General features: G+C 40.0%; 1 protein-coding gene across 1 annotated transcript in view; it reads left to right on the forward strand.

Moving 5' to 3' along the window:
* CSRNP3 (cysteine and serine rich nuclear protein 3) overlaps positions 1-9,772 on the forward strand; it is a 71,705-nt gene extending 61,933 nt beyond the window's left edge. The window contains exons 3-4 of the mRNA XM_036858831.1: positions 6,381-6,677; positions 8,708-9,772. Of these exons, the coding sequence (XP_036714726.1) occupies positions 6,381-6,677; positions 8,708-9,772 (1,362 nt within the window). The remainder of the gene's footprint in view (positions 1-6,380; positions 6,678-8,707) is intronic.
* Positions 9,773-24,775: the final 15,003 nt, after the last annotated feature.

The following is a 24,775-nucleotide window of genomic DNA, read 5'->3' on the forward strand; positions in this document are numbered from 1 at the left end:
TGCCAAGTGACAGTAGCATTGACATATATACACTACCGAATGTAAAATAGTTAGCTAGTGGGAAGCAGCAGCATAGCACAGGGAGATCAGCTCGGTGCTTTGCGATGACCTAGAGGGTTGGGATAGGGAGGATGGGAGGGAGGCTCAAGAGGGAGGGGATATGGGGACACATGTATGCATGTGGCTGATTCACTTTTGTGTACAACAGAAACTAACACAGTATCGTGAAGCAATTATACTCCAATAAAGATCAATTTTAAAAAAAAAGAAAAAAGCACTGTTGCAAAACAAAAACAAAAACAAAAGCTCCAGTTTTCTCAACTGTAAAAATACTTCCTAAGATTGTTTGCAAATCAGGTGAGATAATTTATATAAAGTATGGAGGGAGTTCAGTACCTGGTTTTCAATATATGATAACTTGGGCCATTCATTATACATATCATCATCATTATAATAGGCAGGAATCAGTGTTTGTGGAATTGAATTATTCTTTCACATCCTTGTTTCCACTGTCATTGTTACATGTGTTAAGAACTTTGTAATAACCAGGAGACTTTATTACTAAGAACACCTTTTAACCACTGAAGGGAAGTGTTTTTATTTTTATGGGTTTTGTTTTGTTTTGTTTTTAGCATTATAGTCAATCCACATTTTCAGTATTGTTTCCCTCTCCATAATCGTTTTGCATTAAATTAGTTTCTTCAAGCACTTAATTCATCAAAAAGTTCATCTTGTAGGAATTTACAGGGGAATATATCCACTACATGCTATAGCCAAAAGAAAACACAAAAGATTGAATGCTGAGTTGATAATCCCTACCCCCCCCCACTCACTCACTCCCCCGCCTGACCTGGTACTTGATTCAGGATAGTCTGAGAATCACTCCGCTGATTCTGACAGTAATGTATCATGTGTCCCATCCAGCAAATGTATTTAGACGGGCGAAGGTTTTACTCTGTTGCGCTTTGGGAACTGTTTACTCATACTTAACAGTACATATCAGACAGATTTGCAAAAGTAAGGCGTTTCAATTCTGTTTAAGAAAAGTTATGGTCCTTTCATTTGTAGAGTGAGTCTGGACAAGTTTACACAGAGGCTCAAGAACTAAGTCCTATCTTAAGTAGCATCATTGGGACAAAGCAAGTACACACACACACACACACACACACCCTAAGATACTTCCAATACAGTATAAATAAATGCACATATATATGAAATAAATATAAAATAAGATAAGGATCACTAAATCAAATTATGAGTTAAGTCATTACTTTTCACCTGTAAAACGTCCAAGGCAGGGGAAGGGAGATGCTACTTTCTGAAAACCTGATGTTTATTTACTTTTTTGTTCTTTGCTTATGGATCAAGACAGGAAGGGATGCCACACAAATTCAGCCAGTCTGGCTGATTTGCAAGCCAATGAATGCATCGTGCTCTGCCCCATCTCAGGCCTTTGAAGCTGTTGTTGCTCAGTGGGGAATACCTTCTGCGCCACCTGTGCAGCTAAGTGCTACTCCACCTTCAGATTCAAGCTTAGATGTGAAAGTCTACCCTCCTCACCCCATCACCAGCCCCGCCTCAAGGTGGCCCTCCTACATGGTTTCAATGCCTTGTGTTCAAACTCAGCTAGGAAATCCTTATAAACTGGATTAAAATTACTAGATTCCTCTTCTCTTTACTCTCATCCATTGATTTCAAGACCCATGTCTTGTGCACCAACACACTTAGAGCCTAGTGTAAAATAAGCACAAAAGATTACTGAATATATATTAAATATATAAAAAGTATATCTGTATAATTATCAAGGCAGTTAAGAACCCAAGCTGTAGAGTTAAATATTTAGGATTCTGATGTGGTACACACCTCACTGCTTATGATCTTGGGCAAGTTATTTAGCATTCCTGTACCTCAGTTTCCCCATCAGTTAAATGGATAGAATGCTAATATCTACTTCATGAGATTTCTGTGATGCTCAATGAGTTAATGCAGGTAAAGTGCTTGCAGCAGTGACACACAGATTCAAAACTGTTGTTATTCATATTAGTATTATCGTCTCACGTCTGATTCTCTCACCTTTCTTTCACCCCCACCTCCAATCTCTCTTTTTTTCTCTGTCTCTCTCTCTCTCTCTCTCACTCTCTCTCTCTCTCTCTCTCTCTCTCTCTCTCTCTCTCTCTCTCGCTCACACACACACACACACACACACACACACACAAAAGCAGGCTTGAAGGTCAGGATCCTTTGGTGGTCTCCTTAAACCACATTTTTGGCAAGCTTTCTTTGAGCTCTTGGAAAGGCAGTGTTCTTTGGGAAAAGAACACTGAGCTAGAAATGGTCCAAATCCCAGATTGTCTTCTAAGGAATCTACTTCAAAAGAGAGCATTCCTTTGAATGTGCTGGTTACTCTGTACGTATTTATTTTGTAAACAAAATAGCTTGTTAGACACATTGAGGTTTAATTCCACATTACAGTCCCTGTACTGCATTAGGTACCATTGGAAACTTGGAATCTATCTGTTTTACACAGGGAAAAGCATGCTAAAATAGGGGTCAGGGAATTAGGTTCTATAAGCATGTCTTGGAGAGGACACAATTAATCTGAGCCTCAGTAATGCATAAAATGAGGAGGCTGTATTTGATGAACTAACATCTGAAAATTCAATGATTCCATTTTGAGATAGGAAGAAGACATTTATAGTTATCACTCATGTCAAAGAGACAAAATGTACAAAATAAATATTCTTGCGAAGATGGGCCATGGGGTAAAGGAGTCAGCAAAAACAGATGAGGAAATCATGGAAGACTCCCTAGATTTTGTTGTACGAGATCTTGAAAGCATGATGAACATGAGTTGGTGGACAGAAATAGAGAGCTCATTGACTTATTTCCCCGTTGCTCTAATATAGAAAAATGCATTTGAAAATAATGTATGTAATACTCTGATTTAAAGGAGCATTTAAACTCGAAAGGTTTGGCCTGAGTTTTAAAGGAGCAAATGGGCATATCCTGGAGGAGAGGGCTGGGAAAGGACTTCCAAGGGGACAGCAGAGAATAGTATCTGTCAGTGGTTATGTAACCAAACCAGAAACTGTGAGGACAAAGAGATAAGCCAATTAACCGGGATGAACTAGAATATTTCCAGTCTTCACTAGAAATGGCAGAGATGATATTGGATAGATGAGGAGAAAACCTTGCCAGATCTCTTCAATGATAATGTGAGAATTTTTTTAAAATCTAAATTAGGTCCCTTGTGGGTTCTTGAACAAGAGTAAGAACAGTATGTAGCTAGCTCTGTATCAGGACTTTTAGATTCTTAATTGAATTTTTATTTAAAAATGAAACTGTTTATTGTAATTTAAGTGTGTGGGAATAAGAAATGCAGATTTTATTTCTAAGGGCTCTTATATTTGTTTTTTTATGAGTGAGGAATTGTTTTATTGTATTTTTTAAATTTTTATTGAAATATGGTTGATTTGCAGTGTGTTAGTTTCAGGTATACAGCAAAGTGGTTCAGTTTATATATATATATATATATATATATATATATATATATACACACACACACACATACATATATATGTAACTGAATATATATATATATCTCTTCATACATATATGTATATATAGATATATCTTTTTCAGATTCTTTTCCATTATAGGTTATTACAAGATATTGAGTATAGTTCCCTGTGCTTTATAGTAGGTCCTTGTTGGTTATCTATTTTGTATATAGTAGTGTGTATATTTTAATCCCAAACTCCTAATTTATCCCTCCCCTCCCCTTTCCCCTTTGGTAATCATAAATTTCCTTTCTGTCTGTGAGTCTACTTCTGTTTTGTAAATAAGTTCATTTGTATCATTTTTTTTAGATTCCACATAGAAGCAGTTTCATATGATGTTTGTCTTTGTCTGACTTCACTTAGTATGATAATCTCTAGGTCTATCCACATTGCTGCAAATGGCATTATTTCATCCTTTTTTATGGCTGAGTAATATTTTATCACATATATGTGTATGTATATATATATGTGTGTGTGTTTATATATATCTTCTTTATCAATTCATCCGTCAATGACACTTAGGTTGCTTCCATGTCTTGGCTGATGTAAATGGTGCTGCTATGAACACTGGGGTGCATGTATCTTTTCGAATTAGAGTTTTCTCCAGATATATGCCCAGGAGTGGGATCATACAGTATTGTAATAAGCATCATCTGTAGTTTATTTGAGATACAGTTGTTTATTTTTCCTTCTTAGATGCCAATTGGTTAGTCATGTTGCCTTAAAAAATGTCATGTTTTTAAATGTTTGCTGAAGTCTTATTTTTTGTTGACTTTTAGATTTCATGTATTATATGACAGCAACCATTATTTTTTAAAATATCAAACCCTGTTGATATGAAATGAATTTTTTTGTTGTTTTTGTGATGTTACCCTTTACACAAGGGAGCATAAATATTATAGAACATGGAGACTAAGTAGGAAGGATATATTGAAATGAATCACGCTAACCAAGCCCTGGGTATTCTACATGTGTTTGTGGAATCAGAAGTTTGATGAGGTTCACATGGACAAGCCAAGAATTAATGAAAACATTAAATGCCACAGAGTTGACAAGATGGGAAAGGTAACCCTCCCGTTGGTTAATGCAGCTTTACCTATCACAGAGGATTGAGTGTATGTTAGGCAATTACACACTTGAATTCCTTAGAAAATCAAATCTTTACAGATATAAAGATGCTTCTGTTAGCAAATAAGAATTAACAAAAATGCTAACAGCAACTAATCAAAGTAATATCCTATTAGTGGACATCACAGAAAAATGAAAACAGCTTAACCAATACATTTATAAAGAAATTCCAAGGAAGGAAATAAATTACAGATCACACCAAGAAACAAAACCAATAAAAAGAAAGGCCCAACTTTCTAAGAACACAGATTTAAGCTCTGAAGTATAAAAAAATACATAAATTAGTAGCTTTTGACAATGCATTTCAGGGATCCTTTGCAATATATTTTAATATATACTTGCTACTGTGTTGTTTCCTCTACCTGAGGGCAAAGATCAGTCTTCTGTCTGTTTTTCAGTACATTCAGAGTTGTCCACATTGGGATATTTGGTCAGTAATAAATATTCTTATCTAAATATAGGACTTCTTCCTAGGAAGATAAGAAAATGATGTCTGGTGTCACCAGGGTATTTTAACTGTGCATTAACTGAATTGTTATTAAGATCAAAAAGCATAGTCATAATTACAGTTACTGAAGTTCATGAAGTAATACATATAAAAGTTAAAGAATCAAAATAGCTTCCCTATCTGTAACTTCCTTGAATAATCTCTTACTGAGTTTCTTCATTTATTCCTGTGCCACTTCCCAGAATATAGTTCTTGCTCATATTCAGAGAAAATGTCTCTTTCTAAATGCTTTTTTACGAAGAAAACATATTATGTGGTGATATGGCAGTGGGAAGTGAAATACTGACTCAGGGTTTCCCGATGGATGAAATTAATTTAGAAAAGAAATATACACAGAAGCAGAAAAGTTATGGGTATGAGACACAGTCGTCCACAGGTGCTATTATGCGGAAGGTGTTGCTCTGGGCAGTTTCCTATGAACTCCTTCAAGGGAGGAGTTCATTGTTTGGGTTGCCTGTTGGCAAGAGCCTGCCACACTGCCCTCTGCTCCTTGTCTTACTGAGAGCACAGTGACCTGACTAAGTGTGTCATATCAAGCCCTCGTTCATGGAGCATTCTGTAGGGAAACCGTGTTTGTAATCCCAACAGCACAGGACAGCAAAACTTTACTTCCTAGTACATGGTTTCTCTGGAGCCCGAAAGACAGGGTTGTTATTTCAAGGGCATGTTTACTTATTTAGGTGGAAGTAGCTTCCACTAAGATGCTATCACCTCTGAACAAGGACACACTTATTCCAACATCAAATCTGCCCATCACAAACTGAGTCTAAAGATAGCTTTCACTGATGGGCATCTGTAACCTTTGGCCTTTTTCACATCGTGGAGGCTGAAAGTTCCAGCAGCTATACCTCCTAACATTAAGAGGTTAAGAGTTCCAATTAACAAGTCTTGTGTCCATTTAAAAGCCTATCATTTTGATACATTCATTTTCCTTCCTGTAATTTCTCTAAAGAGAAAAGTAAAAGGAAATGATTTGACTCACAAACATTTTTTTCATCCCTATGAATCATTTATTTTGTAACTGGAACTTTATACCTCTTAATCTCCCACACCTATCCAGAAACACTTATGGATTATGGGGACATAATGTTATTATATAATAGTTTCATTCTTACCAAGTGCAGAAGTAGGGATTTTAGACCCTGTCCATGCTAAGTCTCTTTTTTGCGGCTTTGTATTTCTAGATGACTAAGAATGGCACCGTGGAATCTGAAGAAGCTAGCACTCTTACAGTGGATGACATTTCTGATGATGATATTGATTTAGACAACACCGAGGTAGACGAGTACTTCTTTCTCCAACCCCTGCCAACAAAAAAACGGAGAGCACTGCTGCGGGCCTCTGGGGTGAAAAAGATTGATGTGGAGGAAAAGCATGAGCTACGAGCCATCCGCCTATCTCGAGAGGACTGTGGCTGTGACTGTCGGGTGTTCTGTGATCCAGAAACGTGTACCTGCAGCCTGGCAGGCATTAAGTGTCAGGTAAGGATTGGGATTTCAGGGAATCCGAAGACATGACATTATACACCAACCCCTAAAGAGGCAGTTGTCTTCCATGTAATGAAGTTTCCCACACGTGGAAGAAAATTCTGGGGTAAGGCAAGACACATGATTCAAGAAGAGAGAAATACTAATTCAGTGACATTTAGGTGTATATGTAATATTCATATATATATATATATATGGTATAGTGTGAAAGGCAATCCAAGCTGCAGTTGTCAGTTGAAATTGTTTGCTCTTGGATTCATTTATTATACAAGCTTATTTTGGCTTCTTAAAAGCATTCAGGGAGATCATGACATCCCTAACATTTAAAGTTTGTATTCTCTGATCCATCCATGGGGTATAAAATGATGATTGGTTAGAGGCAGTGTAGATTAGTGGAAAAATTACTAGACTGGGACTTAAGAAAACTGAGTTCTCCTCCTGGCTCTGCTTTTTGCCACGATGTGAAATTGGCAAGTCAGGTAAACTTCCTGGGTTCAGTTTTCCCACCTCTAAAATGAATGGGCTGGACTAGATCAGGGGTTGGGAAACGATAACTCACAGGTCAAATCTAGCCTGCCACCCTGTTTTTTGTAAGTAAAGTTTTATTGAAGCACAGCCATGTTTTGTGTGTGTGTGTTTACATGTTGCCTATAACTGCTTTCATACTTCTACAGCAGAGTTGAGTAGTTGTTGCAGAGACTGTATGGCCCACAAAGCCTAAAATAATTATTCTCTGGCCTTTTTACAAAAAAAGAGTTTACCAACCCCTGAACTAGATGCTTCTCAGGTTCCTATCCATCTATATCATTGGTACGCCATGATTAGTTAAGGGTTGTTATTTTATGCAGAAACTCAACTTTTTCAATAAGAGCCTCTCAGGCACACAGAAGGAGAGGACAGTTCTTATCAGTTGAACAGTTGCTTGAGGTGGATTCACAGAAAAGGGAATCACAGGTAAGAAAGGAGCTATAGATTCTGGCTCGACATCCGCTACTACTTTTTGTGGGGGCCAGGATGACTGTACTAGAATCCACTTCCTCCTCTCTTGCCTGGGAAATACCCCATGCTTGGATAAGGTGGAAAGAAGGGCAAGTTCTTTCCGGTTGTCTGTGCTCTGGTCTGCATAAAGGTGGAGTCTAGGCCAGCCGATATCTTAGGAGTTCCTTAGATTGCCCAGAATTCCACTCGTCACCTGAGTGAAGAGCTCCGTCCAACAACACTTGCTGAACCTAATCACTCTATCTACAGAGTTCAGACACTCGAATAATCACGGGATATTGATTAAATGAACATCTCCTTCTCTCCAGAAGCTTGTAGCCTAAGGGAGGGGTAGGGAAGGCTGGGGAGCCAGCAACTAAACAGAAATCCACCACAGTCACCATCATGAATGTGCGTACGCGTCGCAGCCTGCAGTGCGTACGTGCAACACCTACCAAGGATCCAAAAGAATGAGAAGGTACACCAATGAGAGTGAATTATCACGCTGCTTGATACTCAGGTGGTGTCAATCTGGACACCTCAGGCAGAGAAGTTCATTTTATAACAAGCAAAGAAAAACTCCTGGCTAGAATGAGGAATGTCATGTAATTTAGACTAAAAATAGCCGGTGGGGATGAGGGCAGTAAGTTTGTTTGAAACTGAGCCTGTGAGCTGGCATGCGGCAGGAAAAAAGGGAGCTTGGGGAAAGGACAGAAGCATTGAAAAAATGGGAGCAAAATTAATGGGATGGAGAGAAGAGGGAAAGGGAGAACGGCGACAGAGGTAAAGAAAGCACAGGAGGGATAAATGAACTAAAACTACACACCGTAACTCATTTTTATTTTGAGTATGGGTTTTAAATTAGGTTAACTCTTATGTTCTAAGCCTTCACTTCCCCTTTTGTTTCTGTTTGCAGTCTGATTGTCGTTTGTTCTGGCGTAAGTGGGTTTAAGTCATCCCAGATTCAAAGGCTTTGCCCTGAGGTACTGGATTTTTATTTGATTTGTAAGAGTTCCAGGGGGCTAATCTGTCTTCTTCCCTCCAAGGTGGATCGAATGTCTTTCCCATGTGGCTGCACTAAAGAAGGATGTAGTAACACAGCAGGTAGAATTGAATTTAATCCTATCCGTGTCCGGACTCACTTTTTGCACACAATAATGAAACTTGAACTGGAGAAAAACCGAGAGCAGCAAATCCCCACGCTGAACGGCTGCCACGGGGAGATAAGTGCCCACAGTAGCTCCATGGGCCCCGTGGCTCACTCGGTCGAATATTCCCTCGCAGACAATTTTGAGATTGAAACGGAACCCCAGGCTGCAGTGCTGCACCTGCAGTCGGCGGAGGAATTAGATTGCCCAGGAGAGGAGGAGGAGGAGGACGAGGAGGAGGACGGCAGCAGCTTCTGCAGCGGAGTCACGGACTCCAGCACACAAAGCTTGGCCCCCAGCGAGTCAGATGAGGAGGAGGAGGAGGAAGAGGAGGAGGACGAGGAGGAAGAGGAGGAGGACGACGAGAAAGCGGACAGTTTCGTGGAAGGTTTGGGTCCCCATGCCGAAGGGGGGGTCCCTCTTCCTTCCGTCCTTTGTTATTCCGACGGCACCGCCGTTCACGAAAGCCACGCGAAAAACGCTCCCTTTTATGCCAACTCTTCAACCCTCTATTACCAAATAGACAGCCACATTCCAGGAACTCCCAGCCAGATCTCCGAGAACTATTCGGAAAGAGAGACTGTCAAAAGCGGTACCCTCTCGCTGGTGCCTTACACCATGACCCCGGAGCAATTCGTAGACTATGCCCGACAAGCGGAAGAGGCGTACGGCGCCTCCCACTACCCAGCTGCCAACCCCTCTGTCATCGTGTGCTGCTCCTCTTCGGAAAATGACAGCGGTGTGCCCTGCAATAGCTTATATCCCGAACACAGGTCCAATCATCCTCAAGTGGAATTTCACTCATACTTGAAAGGCCCCTCCCAGGAAGGGTTTGGCTCTACACTGAATGGGGACAGTCACATTTCAGAGCATCCTGCTGAAGATTCTTTGAGCCTTGCAGAAAAGAGCAGATTGCACGAAGAGTGCATCAAATCGCCCGTGGTGGAGACCGTCCCTGTTTAGTAGCTTAAGTTATTCTTGGACCAACTCTTCTCCTATTTAAAGCACTGTATTTAATTGGATTTGCTGGGCTCATCGTGGTTTCAGCTGAGGACCAAGGAAACTTGGACCGTGGTGAATCTTCCAGACTGTATTTTGTTTTCTCCCTTCTAGCTACGTGACTGTGCCGTGGCACAAATGCAGTCTCTATGAGGATTTTAAACGATTTCAGACTGTTTTGATAGAAAATGCTAATTTTAAAAAAGCATATCTCACAGTTGCCTACCTGTTAAACTGTGTGAAACCTGCCAAGCTGTGTAGATCAGAGCTCCAAGTTTTGGATTATCGGGCCTGTGCAAGATTGTTAACTAAGACTGGGAAATAATAAGATTTAGAGTCCTAATTTTCGATATATCTGAAGATGATGGTGACTTTTTAATGTAAAAGTAATTATTGTAAGAAAAAGATTTAATTGTTCCATGCGTATTTTATTTATGGTAGTTAGAAGTCATGTTTTGATGAAAACGAACAGCAGCATGTTCTTTTAAACTGAAGACACATAGTTAGTATCACCGAGCATGCCCACATGGATTGCCTCTGGAGTCCATTCACATTTTTATGATCGTGTCTGATCAAATTTGCAAATACTTTCTTAAGGGTGAGATAGGCCTATTTTTGCTATTTTGGACAAATAAATGAGTCTTTATGTGCAGGTCCTTACACAGTTTTCTCTAAAGTTAACAGTTAGGACAATCCCCTGGTGAGGGTCTAGTTCATTGCCCTCCCTCAGTTGACTCCAGAGATGGAGGTAGAAGGAATTGCCTTTCTTTTTTAAACAACATCATCTTGGTTCGTAGCTTGGACAGCACCTTCAAACTCTACTCCCCTGCATCAAAATGCACTTTAGTGCCCCTTCATGGTACCTTGCGAGGGGTGGGGACTAAGAACTCTTTGAGATGAAAAATTTAAAAAAACATTTTTTAATCTGTAACTATTATAAGGTTCATATAATTAAATAGAGGAATCACCCAATGATACTTTATGAAGGAAAAATGACCTGTTTTCCTTCACCACTCTCAAGACGTAACTCGGTAAAAGCAGAGGAGGCTGAGAAAACACGGAAGAGACAGAACCTCAGCAACCAGCCTTTTTCTACAGCGTGATCAATCCATCTCTACACAATGAGCGTATAATGAAATTTCCATTTAGCGACTAGCTGATTGAAGGGGGGGCCTCTACCCAAATACTCAAACTAGGCCTTACTTTTCTGAAGCATTTTGATTTCTCTTGCCTGGGACAATTAGCAGAACAGTCCAGATCGCATTGAATACTTTCTAATTACCTCATGTTCTCTTATTAAAGGGGACAGATAGAAATAAAACATGCACTCCCCACCTTTAGATTATCTGCGCTTGGTTCGTCGGAGGACTTCTAAGATCCCGTTTTCCTGGAAATTAATTTAGGTAACTAAATAGTATGTTCTACTTTTTTTTTTTTTTTCCAATGCAATATGACTATGCTAAATCTGTTTCCTATTTTTGACCTTCTATTATATCATTTCACATTTTATGCCTCTTTGAAATGTGGACATGCCTTGCTATTCAGTGACTGCATCGCTACTTATTTTTTATGTCTTTTAGACTCGGATGTTTGGAAATATGGATATAAATATATTGTAGATCTGAAGTCCTTAAAGAATACTATTTTATTTCGTTGGACTTAAAAAATGTTTGATCTAGAGAAAGTCCTCCAATGGAAAAGTTTCTACTAAGACTTGATTTGGGGAAAACATGTTTACTTGGCAGCTCTTCCACTGTGCAGTTGGTTCCTGCCCCTACTCTACCCCACCACTGGGCCAAACTAGAACCATTAGTATTAACAGTACAGCAGCTTTGGGTTGGTCCTTATGGAGGTGGCAGTAATGAGGGCAGGGATGTTCCTTTTGAATGACAAGCACTTTGGGCTAATCAGATTGGGGTTTTGCTCAAATCTTGATAGTATATCCCATGTTGTCTACAAAGTTACAGTTTTTAGTGCTCGATCTCCAAATTTTCCCCCCTACTATATAATCGAAAGAGCACAGGCCCAAAGAGAAAATGACAAGAGGCTATTGTTCTTTCATTTGAGCACGTGAAAGAATCATGTGTGCCATATTGGCTGGGCCATTAACAAGCCTTTGAAGCAGCTACATGTGAAGTATTCAGCTTATTCTTGGAACACAGTGTGGCAGAGTGGGGCAGAGGTGACTCTGGCTGGGCAGAGTGGAAGGGTAGAATGCCAGTCCAGATTCTGAAACGATAGATATTTAATTTAGTTCAGCTTTATTTTCACAAGAAGGTTGACACCTACTTGTTTATGTTTGGTTGGGTCTCTGTTTTGTAGCTTCATTTCCAAAAAAGACGTTTAACCTAGAAACAGGCAAACAAACAGACAAAAACAGAGCTTTTGCCCCTATCTGTCCAGCTGGGGTGGAAAGTCACTGCTACACAGAAGGATTAACCTTCCAGCCACAACAGCTTCTATTCCAAATGTTCATATACATAACCTAACCCCTAAACAGCTCCCACAAACTACACACACAGATTACCTATTAAATCACCCCAGGACGTCGCACATGCATGCACACACACACACACATGTACACACACACACACACATAGTAGGTGTATACCACACATCGGAGAATGACAGATTTTAGGCAATGGCCTAAATGTAATTCAGTACTCAGTAATGAGTACTGAATTTTTCCCACCCTAGCATCTGGTTGGGTTTTATGATCTAAAAATGTGGTTTAAAAATAAAGATAATTTTTAAAGCTATAGTTTAAAAATATTGGTTCAAAGTTGCAAATAATACTAATGAGAGAATCATTTCATTGTTACTTCCTTTCCCAGAAAAGCTGAGAGAGCAGTATGTGCCAGTGGACTTTTTTTTTTCCATTAATAGACCTTCTATTCAACAAAAAATGCCCACATGCCAGGAAAGCGCTACAGTTTTTCTAAGCTTTTTTAAATGGGGATCAACCTGGATGCAGCCAGTGGATTCTTCAGATCTTTATACCAAGACACAGTAACCTGACCTGCAGCTGTTGTATTGCCCCCGTAGTATAGCTAACCAAATTATAGTCCTTTTTGACACACAGCTTTTTAGTCATTCACTGTCAATGGCAAAGCTTCGTGCTTTGGTCCCTGTTGTTTTAGCACCAGCCCTCTACCTTTTATTAGGGCTTAATTCCCAGTTTATAATCCAGGCCAAATTGATTTGCAAGTCAAGTGGCTGGAGCAGCTTGCATTTCCTTTGTCATTCTAGGTTTCCTCTGGGAGAAAGAAGTCAATGAAAGAGATTTACTTAAGTTTTTCCCATTTCTTGATCATTGATTATAAAGACATTAGTAAAATCCATTTGTCTCATGTCTTTTGGTTAATTGAAGAATATGGTTACTTTCTGAAAGCCAGTCTTTTCTTTGTGATGAAACTATATTTTTCCCAGAGTGCCAATCACATATAAAATGTGAAATTAATACTTACTAATTAAATTTTATTATTAAAATCTTCACAATCATATATGGCCCAGCAATACCTCCCCCAATAAAAGCTGAATTACAGAAACACTGGCTGCAAATTAATCAAGAAAAAAGAAGATTATAAGTGTTTGTGCTCTTTAAATTTTTATACTCCAACAGATGACTTCTAGGCAAAATTCTGGTTTAGTTATCATTAAACAGGAAAATATATGATTTATTTTCTATAAACTTATATATCACTGATTCTTTGTTTAAAGTTCTGAGATTGTTGTACAAGTTAAAATCCTTTGGTCTTGATATTTAGAATGTATTAATTCTTTCTTTTAACAAATATTTATTGAACACCTACTATGTTAGAGGAACTGTCCCAGGTGGTTAAAAAAGAGGGGGGAAAACACCACAAATTCTAAGGGATTATGATAATGATGAAAAATGGAATGAAATAATCAAGCCCCATTCCAATCCTTTTAATCTGTGATTTTATAAAGTGACATTAGAAATAATGACATCAATTCTTGTCTAATTACATTCAAACTGCGACTAAAGAGATAACTTCTTTTGCCTAAATTAATGGAACTCACTGGATCCTCCTTCTTCCCTCTCTCCCCATCTGAAATTTATGAATTAAATCTGGACTCAGCTAGAAGAACTGTAATCCAATGAAAAAGAGATTGTCAGATAATTGCTTCTTCCCTGTTAGACCTATGTAAGTGATGCTAAATTTATACCAACAAACTCCTACCCGACAGTTTCAAAGGCAGGTTGACTCACACATAACCCAGGAAACATTTCAGGAAACCTTTGAAACAACAATGTAGAACACCATCACTCTTACTTCTATTTATAAACAGCCTATCGAAATAGCTAAGCCTGAGTTCCTGGTTCCAAAGGCATTGCCTTGCAGCTTGCAGAAAACAGATTGGTCATTCAGCGCCCTCACTTTTAGCCAGGGATACAAACCATTGAATTAGCAGGTGGAAAATTGACATCCTCAGAAGTTGAGACAGACTTTTTAAAAGGTTCCATGAGCCTTCCATTTCTCCAAATACAGACTTAATCTTTCTCTTTAAAATGGTATCTGCTCCTTGTCTCCAAGACAGTTTAGAGTATATTATTGTAGTCAGTGTATGAAATACCAACCTTAAATGGGAAGTACCTTCATGTTTTCTTAGGCAAGACTTAACTGTAATTCAAAACCGGAACAAATCTATGTATTCTTACCACAACCAACACCAAAAGCTCAAAGTCTTGATCACTCTTAGTTCTAACACAAATTTGCAACTACTGATTACATTATTCTTTCTGAGATCAGCTAACTTGAGCGACTTAAATGCCTAAGCCAAATGCCACAGCTTTGCACAGACAGCGCAACTCATCAGATGTTTTCTGTAGCATTAAAGAATGTAATTGACAATTTAACTGAATATCAGCGATTTGAAAACTCACTAGAATTATAGACGTGTCGGGGGGTTGAGGATGGAATATAAGCTTAATAAGTGGTGGTGTCTCCTAGGAACCATAAGGTTTCAACAAACTAGAATTTTATTATACTGGAAAGACTAGATTCATAAATGGCAGCCCAAAACCTAGAAGGGTCAATTACAATGTGGACACTCACAGCCCAGTTGGTCTTCACATCTGTGACCTACTATCCCCATCAATTTCATCTTCCGATCTAAAGATCACTTGATGCTTTAAGAAAATAAAAACACAGAGCTCCAGCATGCTAAAGAAACTATTTTAAAGATTTAAACACATTTTATATTAAAAAGACTGATAGACTCTTGTCAAAAGCAATGAATATGGAAATAAAAGAGCTCTTTAATATTTTACCTGCCAAATCTGTATATTCAATATGACTGTTTAAAACAGTCACTTCTAAGTTTTATTTCAACTCCTCTCATAGAAAGGGGAGCATGAGGTTCCCCTCCCCCTTTCTAACCAATGCAAGTGTTTTGGTTTTTTTCTTTCTTATCAGAAATTCAAATTCAAAAGCTTGATATGACCTGGGTTTTACCTGGTGAGCAGTCCTGGTATTAGTCTGTGTGCTGTCTGGATAGTAAGTGTAATAATGCCTTGATTTCCGTATCCTGACAGTGGTGATTCAGACAGAATGATGGGAAGCAGGAAGGTCTATACAACCAGATTCAAAGCCTAAACCAGTTTGTCTTTTATATGCAATTTTTGTAATCTAACGTATAGCCTGGGTTTATAGTAAATACAGGTACTTGTTACATTCATGGAAAATGAATCTCGAAGATTTAAGTCAGGTTGTTGACTACTTTCTTTCACTTGTGATAAATATACCACTATACAGGGTAATTGTTTTCACTTGATACTCTACACTTGCTTATAATTCAAGAAAAGTCAACTCTGGTGTGTCATTTTATTTCACCTCATAAAAGTTTCTGGCAGAAGTGAAGTTTCAAAAGAGTATGATAGAATGTATTTTGGACAATATTTGTATTCAACATGCTAATGGTGGCATTCATTTCTTTGCATTTCTTGTTACCATGGTGATAGTCAAGTCAGTTCAATGACTCTCATTTTAGTGACATGTGTGAGGCCACTTAAATATTTTTAAGATAATGTATATTGATTAGAAGCATTTAGGAAAGGACAAATTTATGGTAGAAATTAGCCTTGCCTTTGTCTAAGTTAATTTATGTGACCTTGTTTGAATGGTTTTCGTTGCAATTTTGGAATACTTCTTTGGTAGGTATTCCTCTCCTTTCTCTTGTGGCTTTCTCCCAATATTTTTATCTGGCTTAGCAGTATCTTAAAAGTTATTTATTAATGAGTATTAGGAAGGAAATTGATTTAGAAAATATCTCTTTAAAAATTGTCTAGGAGCTTCTATCACCAGAGATCTTCATCAAGCCCTCCTGCCACACTGGGTAAGACCCAAAACGACCTTGTCAGGGATGTGGCCTCCTAATATGGTTTTGCTGTTGTCTCTAAATAGGGAACCTATAAAAAATATGGTTGAGGGGCTTCCCTGGTGGCGCAGTGGTTAAGAATCCGCCTGCCAATGCCAGGGACACGGGTTCAAGCCCTGGTCTGGGAAGATCCCACATGACACGGAGCAACTAAGCCCGTGCACCACAACTACTGAGCCTGCACTCTAGAGCCCGTGAGCCACAACTACTGAGCCCACGTGCCACAACTACTGAAGCCCGCACGCCTAGAGCCTGTGCTCCGCAACAAGAGAAGCCACCGCAGTGAGAAGCCCGCGCACCACAATGAAGAGTAGCCCCCGCTGGCTGCAACTAGAGAAAGCCCGCGTGCAGCAACGAACACCCAACGCAGCCAAAAATAAACAAATAAATTTATTTTAAAAAAATATAAGGTTGAAATTTCTAACTTTGTAGCATAATTTGTCCAATTTTGTTTTGCTTTTCCTTTTTATGTTGGCCACCAAGTTTTCCTCCTTAGCCATATATAAAGTGCCCATCTTTTAAAAAAAATTCAAAGATCTATATACCATTTTGAAATGATACTTAAATATGAAAGAGAAAGAAGAAATAAAATAAAATCCAAATCTGAATTCTCCTAAAGAGGAAAAATCTAAATACTTAAACCTAGAAAATAAATTGCCTGAGATTAGTTGGTTTTATTTTTAATTTAGTGTTGATCCTTGGATGGTTTAATGATACCCAAATTATATCTGAATATAATTGATTTTAAATTTTAGTAGTTGGCAAAGTCATTTCCTTTGTACCATAATCAAATAGGGTCCACTGCCAAAAGTTACTGTCTGAATCTTGATTCATTAGGCACTAGTCATGCCAAACGGGTGTCTCAGAATAGTTTCATCTTTTCAAAGATACTCACAATGGCCAACTGTGTGTGAATAATGGAAAGTTTGAGATTCTTCTGTATTCTTCAAATTTTATAGCCCTGAGACTAGAAGAGATCTCCAGAGGTCATCTGGCTCATCCATCTACCTCCAGGGAGGACAGTCACTCAGGCATGCTCTACAGGATAGATACCCATCTATTCTTAACATCTCTAGGGAAGGCAGTTTCCTTGGCAACACAATTCAGTCCTCCTAGGTTTTTCTCACAGTACGAAAATATCTTGGCCAGTCTTTGTGAGTTAGGCACCTGGCAACAGTTGTGGTGATTTGGGCCATTGTACTGGGAGACTCGGAAAGTTAGGTTTCCCCTACCTTTGATGTTTGTTACATTTGATGATTCCATAAGTCTCCTAAGAAATCAGAGTTTTAAAAATAAAGATGTGGGTATTGGGACAGTGTTCAGTAACGTGACCTGCTCTCAACGAATATGGCTGTAGTTTTTGTTTGTTTGTTCGTTTTTATTTTCTCTTTTGTTTTACCATTGCTGTGACGTCAGGGAAAGTGACTTTCAGATCCCCGGTGACAGACATCAGCACTAGGATCAAGTGACTCCACTTTTTAACTGTTCAATTTTCTGAGAAGTTACAATTACAAAAAGTGAGCATTTCCTACCTTCTTGCTTCTAAATAAGTACCTTCTTATTCATCTTTCTATACCCTAAAAATGACAAATGAGAATCTCAAGTTTTTCCACTTTCTCTGGGGAGGTGACTGGTTGTGGAGAGTCTGGTGTGGAATGAAACGACTCCAGAGAATTACTCAGCTACCATTTGATCCCAGCCTTTGTCCCCATGTTGTTAAAACAGTGGCTGCTTGCCTTCTCAGGGATCAGCAAAATGATTTAAAAATGTGTCATCTTGACAAGGCCTGAAAACGAAAGGAAGCCGGGAGGGTGGTGATTTTTTCCTGATTACATCACTTGACTCAAGCATCCACTGCAGAGAGCTTCTTCTGTTTGTTCAGAGTTGCCTCCAACTCAGAGTCAGAACTAACCGGAAAATGAAGAACGCCCTCAAAAATCGATGTTTCCTTTCTCCATGGGATTTTTTCCAATCTAGGTACAGCTGCTTATGTCCCCCAATTCAGATGCTCTTGTGAAATGACAGCCACATCAGTGCGTGGTTGCTCCCCACAAATAACATTAGGGGAAATAACTTTTTTGCTTTAAAAAAAAAAAAGCTATAGAATGCTTATGTAAAGAATGTTGAATCATTTGGCCCATGTTTTAATTGACTCTAGACACCTCTTTGGAAATAAGTCCGAGGCGTAGTTTGTGAAACATGTTTCAAAAGTGTTTGATGTAAAATAAACGCTAGACATTTACAGTACAGAAATAGTTTAAAAAAAAAAAAAAACCTGTAGATTACAACTCCGTTCCTGAGAACCTCAGCCTTTATTGTGTCTTAGTAAAGTTGATCTGCTTTCATTTTAGTTTATTGCATTTCTGGTGTAATAGCCTCTTAAGATAGAACTATTAATACATATGTACTGGTTAATGCCTGTTAATGCAGAAAATGGCACTTTGTTATTTCAATGTGTTTCCCTCAATGTCACAGGGTATAACAATTTGATAGGAAAAGGTCATTTGACATTGGTCAAAAATGCATTCTCCCCATTTAAAATGTATATGTATAAATGGTTGCATAGACAAATGTCACCTTTTGCAGTATTTTTATCTCGATCATAGTCTTAGACATCAACTGTGTGCCCACTTTCCAGCTGCCATAGAAATTTGGTACATTTGCAAATTCTGGTGAAATCTAGTGAGCTGAATGTAATGGTAGATCAAATGATCCAAAGCACTTGGGTGTTATCTTTCAGTCTCCATTGAACCATTCAGACATTGGGAATGGTTTTTACACAAGGGAAGTCTTTTGAGAGTATTTGTGGGGGGTTTTTGTTTTGTTTTGTGTCTTTTGGATTTCGCTGGCCAAAAAAAAAGTAATCTAAAACCAGTGAAATCAATCCACCGTAACATTTTCAACATTGTGATTGGTTTTACCTTTTAGTTGATTCCTATTATGAGTTTTACTCAATTTCAACAGTATTTCAATAGATATTTTATTACTGTTATGTTCAATCTAATCATTTAGAAAGGTTGAAAGGGAAGAAAATCAAACTACAATTCATACATACCTTCACTTTACACTAAGTTGTCATGTTGTACGTCACGTAGTTTCTAGATTGATTTCTCTTGTGTATAAGTTACAACATCAAAGATGCCAAAGGGTATATAAAATAAGCTACAATAATATTCAACAGAACTTAACCTGGACCTTATGTTGTAATAATTTATTCATATTAGCTGTAGTCTTCTGTATTTATATTTTCAGTATTTATTATGAATGACATGGAAATTCGTGTATTTATTGTGGCTTTTTATTGCAGTGTGTATATATATATATCTATTACAAATAAGCATTTTTAAGTCTGATCCTTAAGTTTCTTTTATTAGTGGCACTTGTATTATGCTGTACTTTTTATTATATATTGTACAATATCTTGTCCATTTGTTTGCAGCAGAGTAAAACCGGTTTCTAAGTTGTATCTACTGTTGCATTTTTGTTGCATTTTGTGTAAATCCTTTGTTTTTACCTTCTGAGCCATCACACACACGTGAGAATACCTCCCTCCCCTGGTGCAAAAGATACATTCCTGAAAAGTTGTGTGTGAAGCCAGTTCCTGTGAAATGGCTCATTACCTTATCATCTCAAAGATGTGCTAACTTTATTATGATTAATCTCTAAGTGGAGATGCTTAATAAAATTTTTCCTCAACTCTTCAACCTGTCATCAAGTAATGACATGTAAACAAATATGAGGGCCAGAGAGGAACATCCTATCCCAAGGAAACTGGGGAGGATATTTTTACCAAGACAAATCCAATCTTTTGCAAGTAGTATCCTGCAATTCACCTGTTTAGTAGTATTTGTGTTTTGCTTTGCTTAAAGCAGAATCTGTGTGATTCGGGGTTTAGAATATATATGTACACATAAGTACATATATATGCCTATCTATTTGATAATGCTGACTTACGGTAACCAAACTTCTTTTTATTGGCAGTAGAATGAAGAGAAAAGAAAATGGATCCTTCCTAATCTCCTGCTATGTGCAGGTCCCTGTCTTCAAACAACTTGTTTTTCTTACATCTGGACACTGGTCTATATTTTTGAAAGTTAAATAATAATATGTGATTGTGTGATCATCCCCAAAGGCAAATTTGATCGTGTTGCTCACTTAAAAAATCTTCTGTACTCTTCCTTCCTCATTGCCAACAAGATAAAACCCAAACTCTTTGGAATGCCCCCACGAGATCACCTAAGATCTGGGTACAGCACACCTCTCCAGCCACTTTGCTCATCAGGCTCTCTCTTTGCTTCCCTTGCCCGCAGACAGACCGCTTAGACTTTGCCTACTACCCTATTTTTTCTCTGCCTCCCTTTTTACCCAGAGTATACACTCCACACCCCATCCTGACAGCACAATTATAATGACTTCTTATGTTTCAAGAGAAAACACAAATGCCCCTTCCTTTATGTTGCCTTTCTGATTTTCCTGAAGATTGATTACCTGCTCTTTTATGCCTAGCGCAGACGTTTATTAGCGCCCCTCCCTTCAAGTCTCACTGCACTTATTTAGGTACCTAATCCCTCTACAGGACTCCCTGAGAACAAAAAATGTGTCTTCTTACTCGCCATGTCCTTGGCATCCAGCTTAGCGCCCAGAACATAGTAGATGTTTAAAGTATGTTTACTGACGTATGTGCAGTACAAAACTGAGTGGTACATATGTAGGAGTTCAGATGAGGGAAGGATGGGTGGCTGAAAGTGTGGAGACGGTGTCAGATTCAGGAGGAGGAAGAAATTCAGCTGGTAGGGGACATTCTAGATTCCACGTTGTGGAACAGCTTGAGGAAGGGCTGAGTCAGGACCAAATCACCCACTTCTGTGTAGGGTAGAAGGACGTTGCTAAGAGCAGATGATTTACACTCAGGAACAAATGAGCATAAGATGAGGAAAATGGATTCAGATATTGCAAAGCTCTGAAGACCAGTCTGGAGAGTTTGACTGGTATCCTTAGGGAAACAGGGAACTCTTGAAGGGATTAGAAGAGGAACTTCAACCAAATAAGAGTGATGTTTAGCAGAGTGGAATCAGTGTGGTTGCAGGACACAGACAATTTGGGAAGATGGGAACACCAGAGTAAAAATCGTCCTTGTAGCTATTGCAGTCATTACTCATTCAGAAAATCATTGTCAAGGACCTACTCTGTTTAGGACACTTTGCTAGATTACAAGGGGGCAGCGCTGAGCAAGACAGACAGATCCCCTCCAGACAAGCAAAGATAGGGGTCCTGATGATGATGACAAAGAAAACGCTGGTTATTTGAAAGCCTACTTAGGTGTGAGAGATTAAGAGCAGCAAAAAGATGATGAGCTTAAAATATGACAGGTGGAGTACAGAAGGAAATATTAATCTAGAGCTTAGGTAAAGATGTGAGATTGGGAATGAATGGGTGTTTTAAGAGGAAACCAGAGAGAGAGAATGAGAAATGTACAGAGGAGAGGACTGAACCTTTCAAAGGCTGGGGTTGCAGGTTGTGCTCTCAGGCAGCGGTGCTGAGATGGAGTTTAGCAAGCAGGACTTTCCTTAGGGACCAATACTCATGGAAACTGGAGGAGGACGCAGGTGAGGAAGAGGGAGAACTCAAGCTACAGAACAGATGCAACAAAGCCCCGGCCAGCCATTCCCACCTGGGTGCTCTGGAACATAAAGGGCTCCTCCAAGCCTGGGGGCTGAAAATGGCTGGGCTTTTATAGCCACCCCACAGTCAGGCACTGGATGTGGTCCCCCGGGATGGGAGTGCTCTGGGGCGAGTTGGTACTCTGGAATAGGAGAAATGCCCGAAAAGAGCCGAAAGCTGGAGGCTGTTTGCTAGGGGCACTCTCAGAAGCTGGGAAAGTCCTTCCTTGAAGGGGAATACTTGAAGGTGGCACAGTGCTGTGTCTTCCACAGTCCATAACTCAGACCCACTTCTTCATTTGAATTTCAGGGAGCAGGGCCTCCAGGATTCAGGAATACTTAGAAGAGCTTCGTTAGTAGAATAAACTACAGCTCTTGCCACTGCAGTTGGCCTTAGAACCACCACTGATATTCATCATCTCCCCTGTTCACTATAATTTCTACATTCTCCTCATCTTCAGCAACCACTTTGGCTAATCTCAGTGACTTACTTGGTGGTATGACTGAGACCCAAGAGGCGTCTTAGTGCACTGATATTCCTTCCTGCTCCCATTGTGTAATAGTAGACCCATCCCTTCCTGATGATCAAGATGGCGACTCTTCTCCCTGCCCAAAATGCCCGGGGAGCAGCTTACATTCTATGGGAATCTTTAGTCCCCTGATAAAAGTGTGCCTCCTTTGGGAACTAGGGCCTTTAACCCAGCAGAGCCTATAGAGTTGTGGAATAAGATGCACAGTTTTCCCCAGTGGGTCATGTTAAGTGGGGCCACTTCTGCTTTCACCCCATGGAAGGAACACTTGGGTTCCTAGACCCGTGTGTTCTTTCTCCTGGGGATGTAGTAGTATATAAAGGTTTTTAATCCAATGTATATACTGCATCCTGAAGCATGGTACCCCATCATATAGAGCAGCGGTCACCAACCATTTTGGCACCAGGGACCTGTTTCATGGAAGACAATTTTTCCACTGTCGGGGGGTGAGGCGGGGTCCGAGGGGGTGTTCAGGCGGTAATGCGAGAGATGGGGAACAGCAGATGAAGCTTCGCTTGCTCGCCCGCCGCTCACCTCCCGCTGTGCAGCCCTTTCCTAACAAGCCACAGGCCGGTAGTGGCCTGTGACCCGGCGGTTGGGGACCCCTGCTATAGAGTATCACCTCCAAACTTGTACTCCAACTGCACCTTTAGCAGGTCAGTCCACACTCTGTCAGGCTGGCAGCTACTGAGTCCATGATATGACCAGTGGATCTCGTGGTCATGGGCCCACTCCATACCTCCTTTCCTGTAAGTTAGTTCACAGCTCTGATATGATGTGAAATGGGACCCCATATGGGCAGATCATATATACTGTAAGCCCTGCAGCTAAGAAAGGCAAAACCAGACTTAGAATATATATTTTCTTAATTAAAAGCAAACAAACAACAACAATAGCAAAAAGCAACCTCTTGTCCCTCCAGGATGTAAGAAAGTCCAATGTAATCAATTTGCCAGCAAGTGTCTGGTTAGATTTCGGAAGAACAGTGCCATATCGAGGGCCCAGCATGAGTCTCTGTTGCTGGCATTCTATAGATTTGACAGTAGTTGTAGCTTCATCAACCTTGGTAAATTGGAGGCCATGCTCACGGGCCCAGCCTTCCTATCTCCCACTGCCACCCAATCCATGTGCCTATCACGGCAGCACTGGAGTAGCCGACGGCTGAGGCTGGCTGCCGTCAGCTGGCCTAGTTCTTCTGCCTACGCCAGTACTATCCACAACAAATATAATGTGATCCGCAAGGGTGTGTTGCACATGTAATTTTACAGTTTCTGGTAGCCACATTAAAAATAGTAAAAAAACACAAAAGATGCAATTAATTTCAAAATATTCTATTTAACCTAATATATAAAACATTATCATTTCAACATGTAATCAATCAAAAAAACATTGTTTTACATTCTTCTTTTTTTGTACTCCTAAGTCTTTTAAAATCCGGTATGTATTTTCACTGAGGGCATGATTCAGTTTGGATGAGCCGCATGTGGATAGTGGACAAAGTCTTGGGCAGCACAGATCCATCCTGCTGTTTAGTGGCCCTTCTGCGATACTACGATCTTCACACCATGCGCCCACTCCCATAGGTCCACCCGTGTGAGCCTACCCCAGACCTCCTTTTCCCTGATTTTCCGATCTCTCTCCCTTCAGGCCCCTGACCAGTCGGCCAGGCCATTCACTTTTGTTCATGATCCACATATTCTAACAGCACCGTTTCTCCTCCCACACCAGGAGAACAACCAGGTGCACCGCTGATGCTCTGCCCGGATCTTCCCCAGCCGCTGTCTTTCAAAACTACCCCTGAGTGAGGCTGCAGAGCAGCTGCCATCCATTTTCGGCTTACATTGCATCCACCCTCCAAACAGAATTCAACTCTTTGTCCTCCTCCATCAGCTGGCCATAAGGAGTCCTCCACATGGGGTGAGGGTGAGCTGAGGGAGAGGCGCTGGCACAGCGGTGCTGGATGACACGGAAGATGGGGCTACCTGTTCGTGCAGCTTCCTGTGCCTTCCGGTCTGGTCTGTGCTTAATCCCAGTTTTTCTACTTTGATCTTACCGTGGATTTGCTGCTAGCCCTGCCTTATCTTTTGACTTAGTGGCTTTGTTGGAAACCAGCTCCGGAGACATGGTTCCAGAGGCATGGTCACTTGGCGTCCCCTAGTCAGGTACTTCTTCTCGACAAGGCCTCAGTAATGTATTGAGTTGTTTTACAAAAGGCATATAAATTACTGCTACAAATGGCAATGCCTTGACCCCTGGGCCTGGGTTGTGATTCTACAACTGGCACTTGCCCTAATCTCCACACCACCTCTTTTGCCATCACTGGTACCTCTGTTGTCATAGCGTCTGCTGGGCTTTGTGCCCTGCAACCAAGACTT

This window comes from Balaenoptera musculus, chromosome 7 (assembly GCF_009873245.2).
Source record: "Balaenoptera musculus isolate JJ_BM4_2016_0621 chromosome 7, mBalMus1.pri.v3, whole genome shotgun sequence".
Classification (NCBI taxonomy): Eukaryota; Metazoa; Chordata; class Mammalia; order Artiodactyla; family Balaenopteridae; genus Balaenoptera; species Balaenoptera musculus.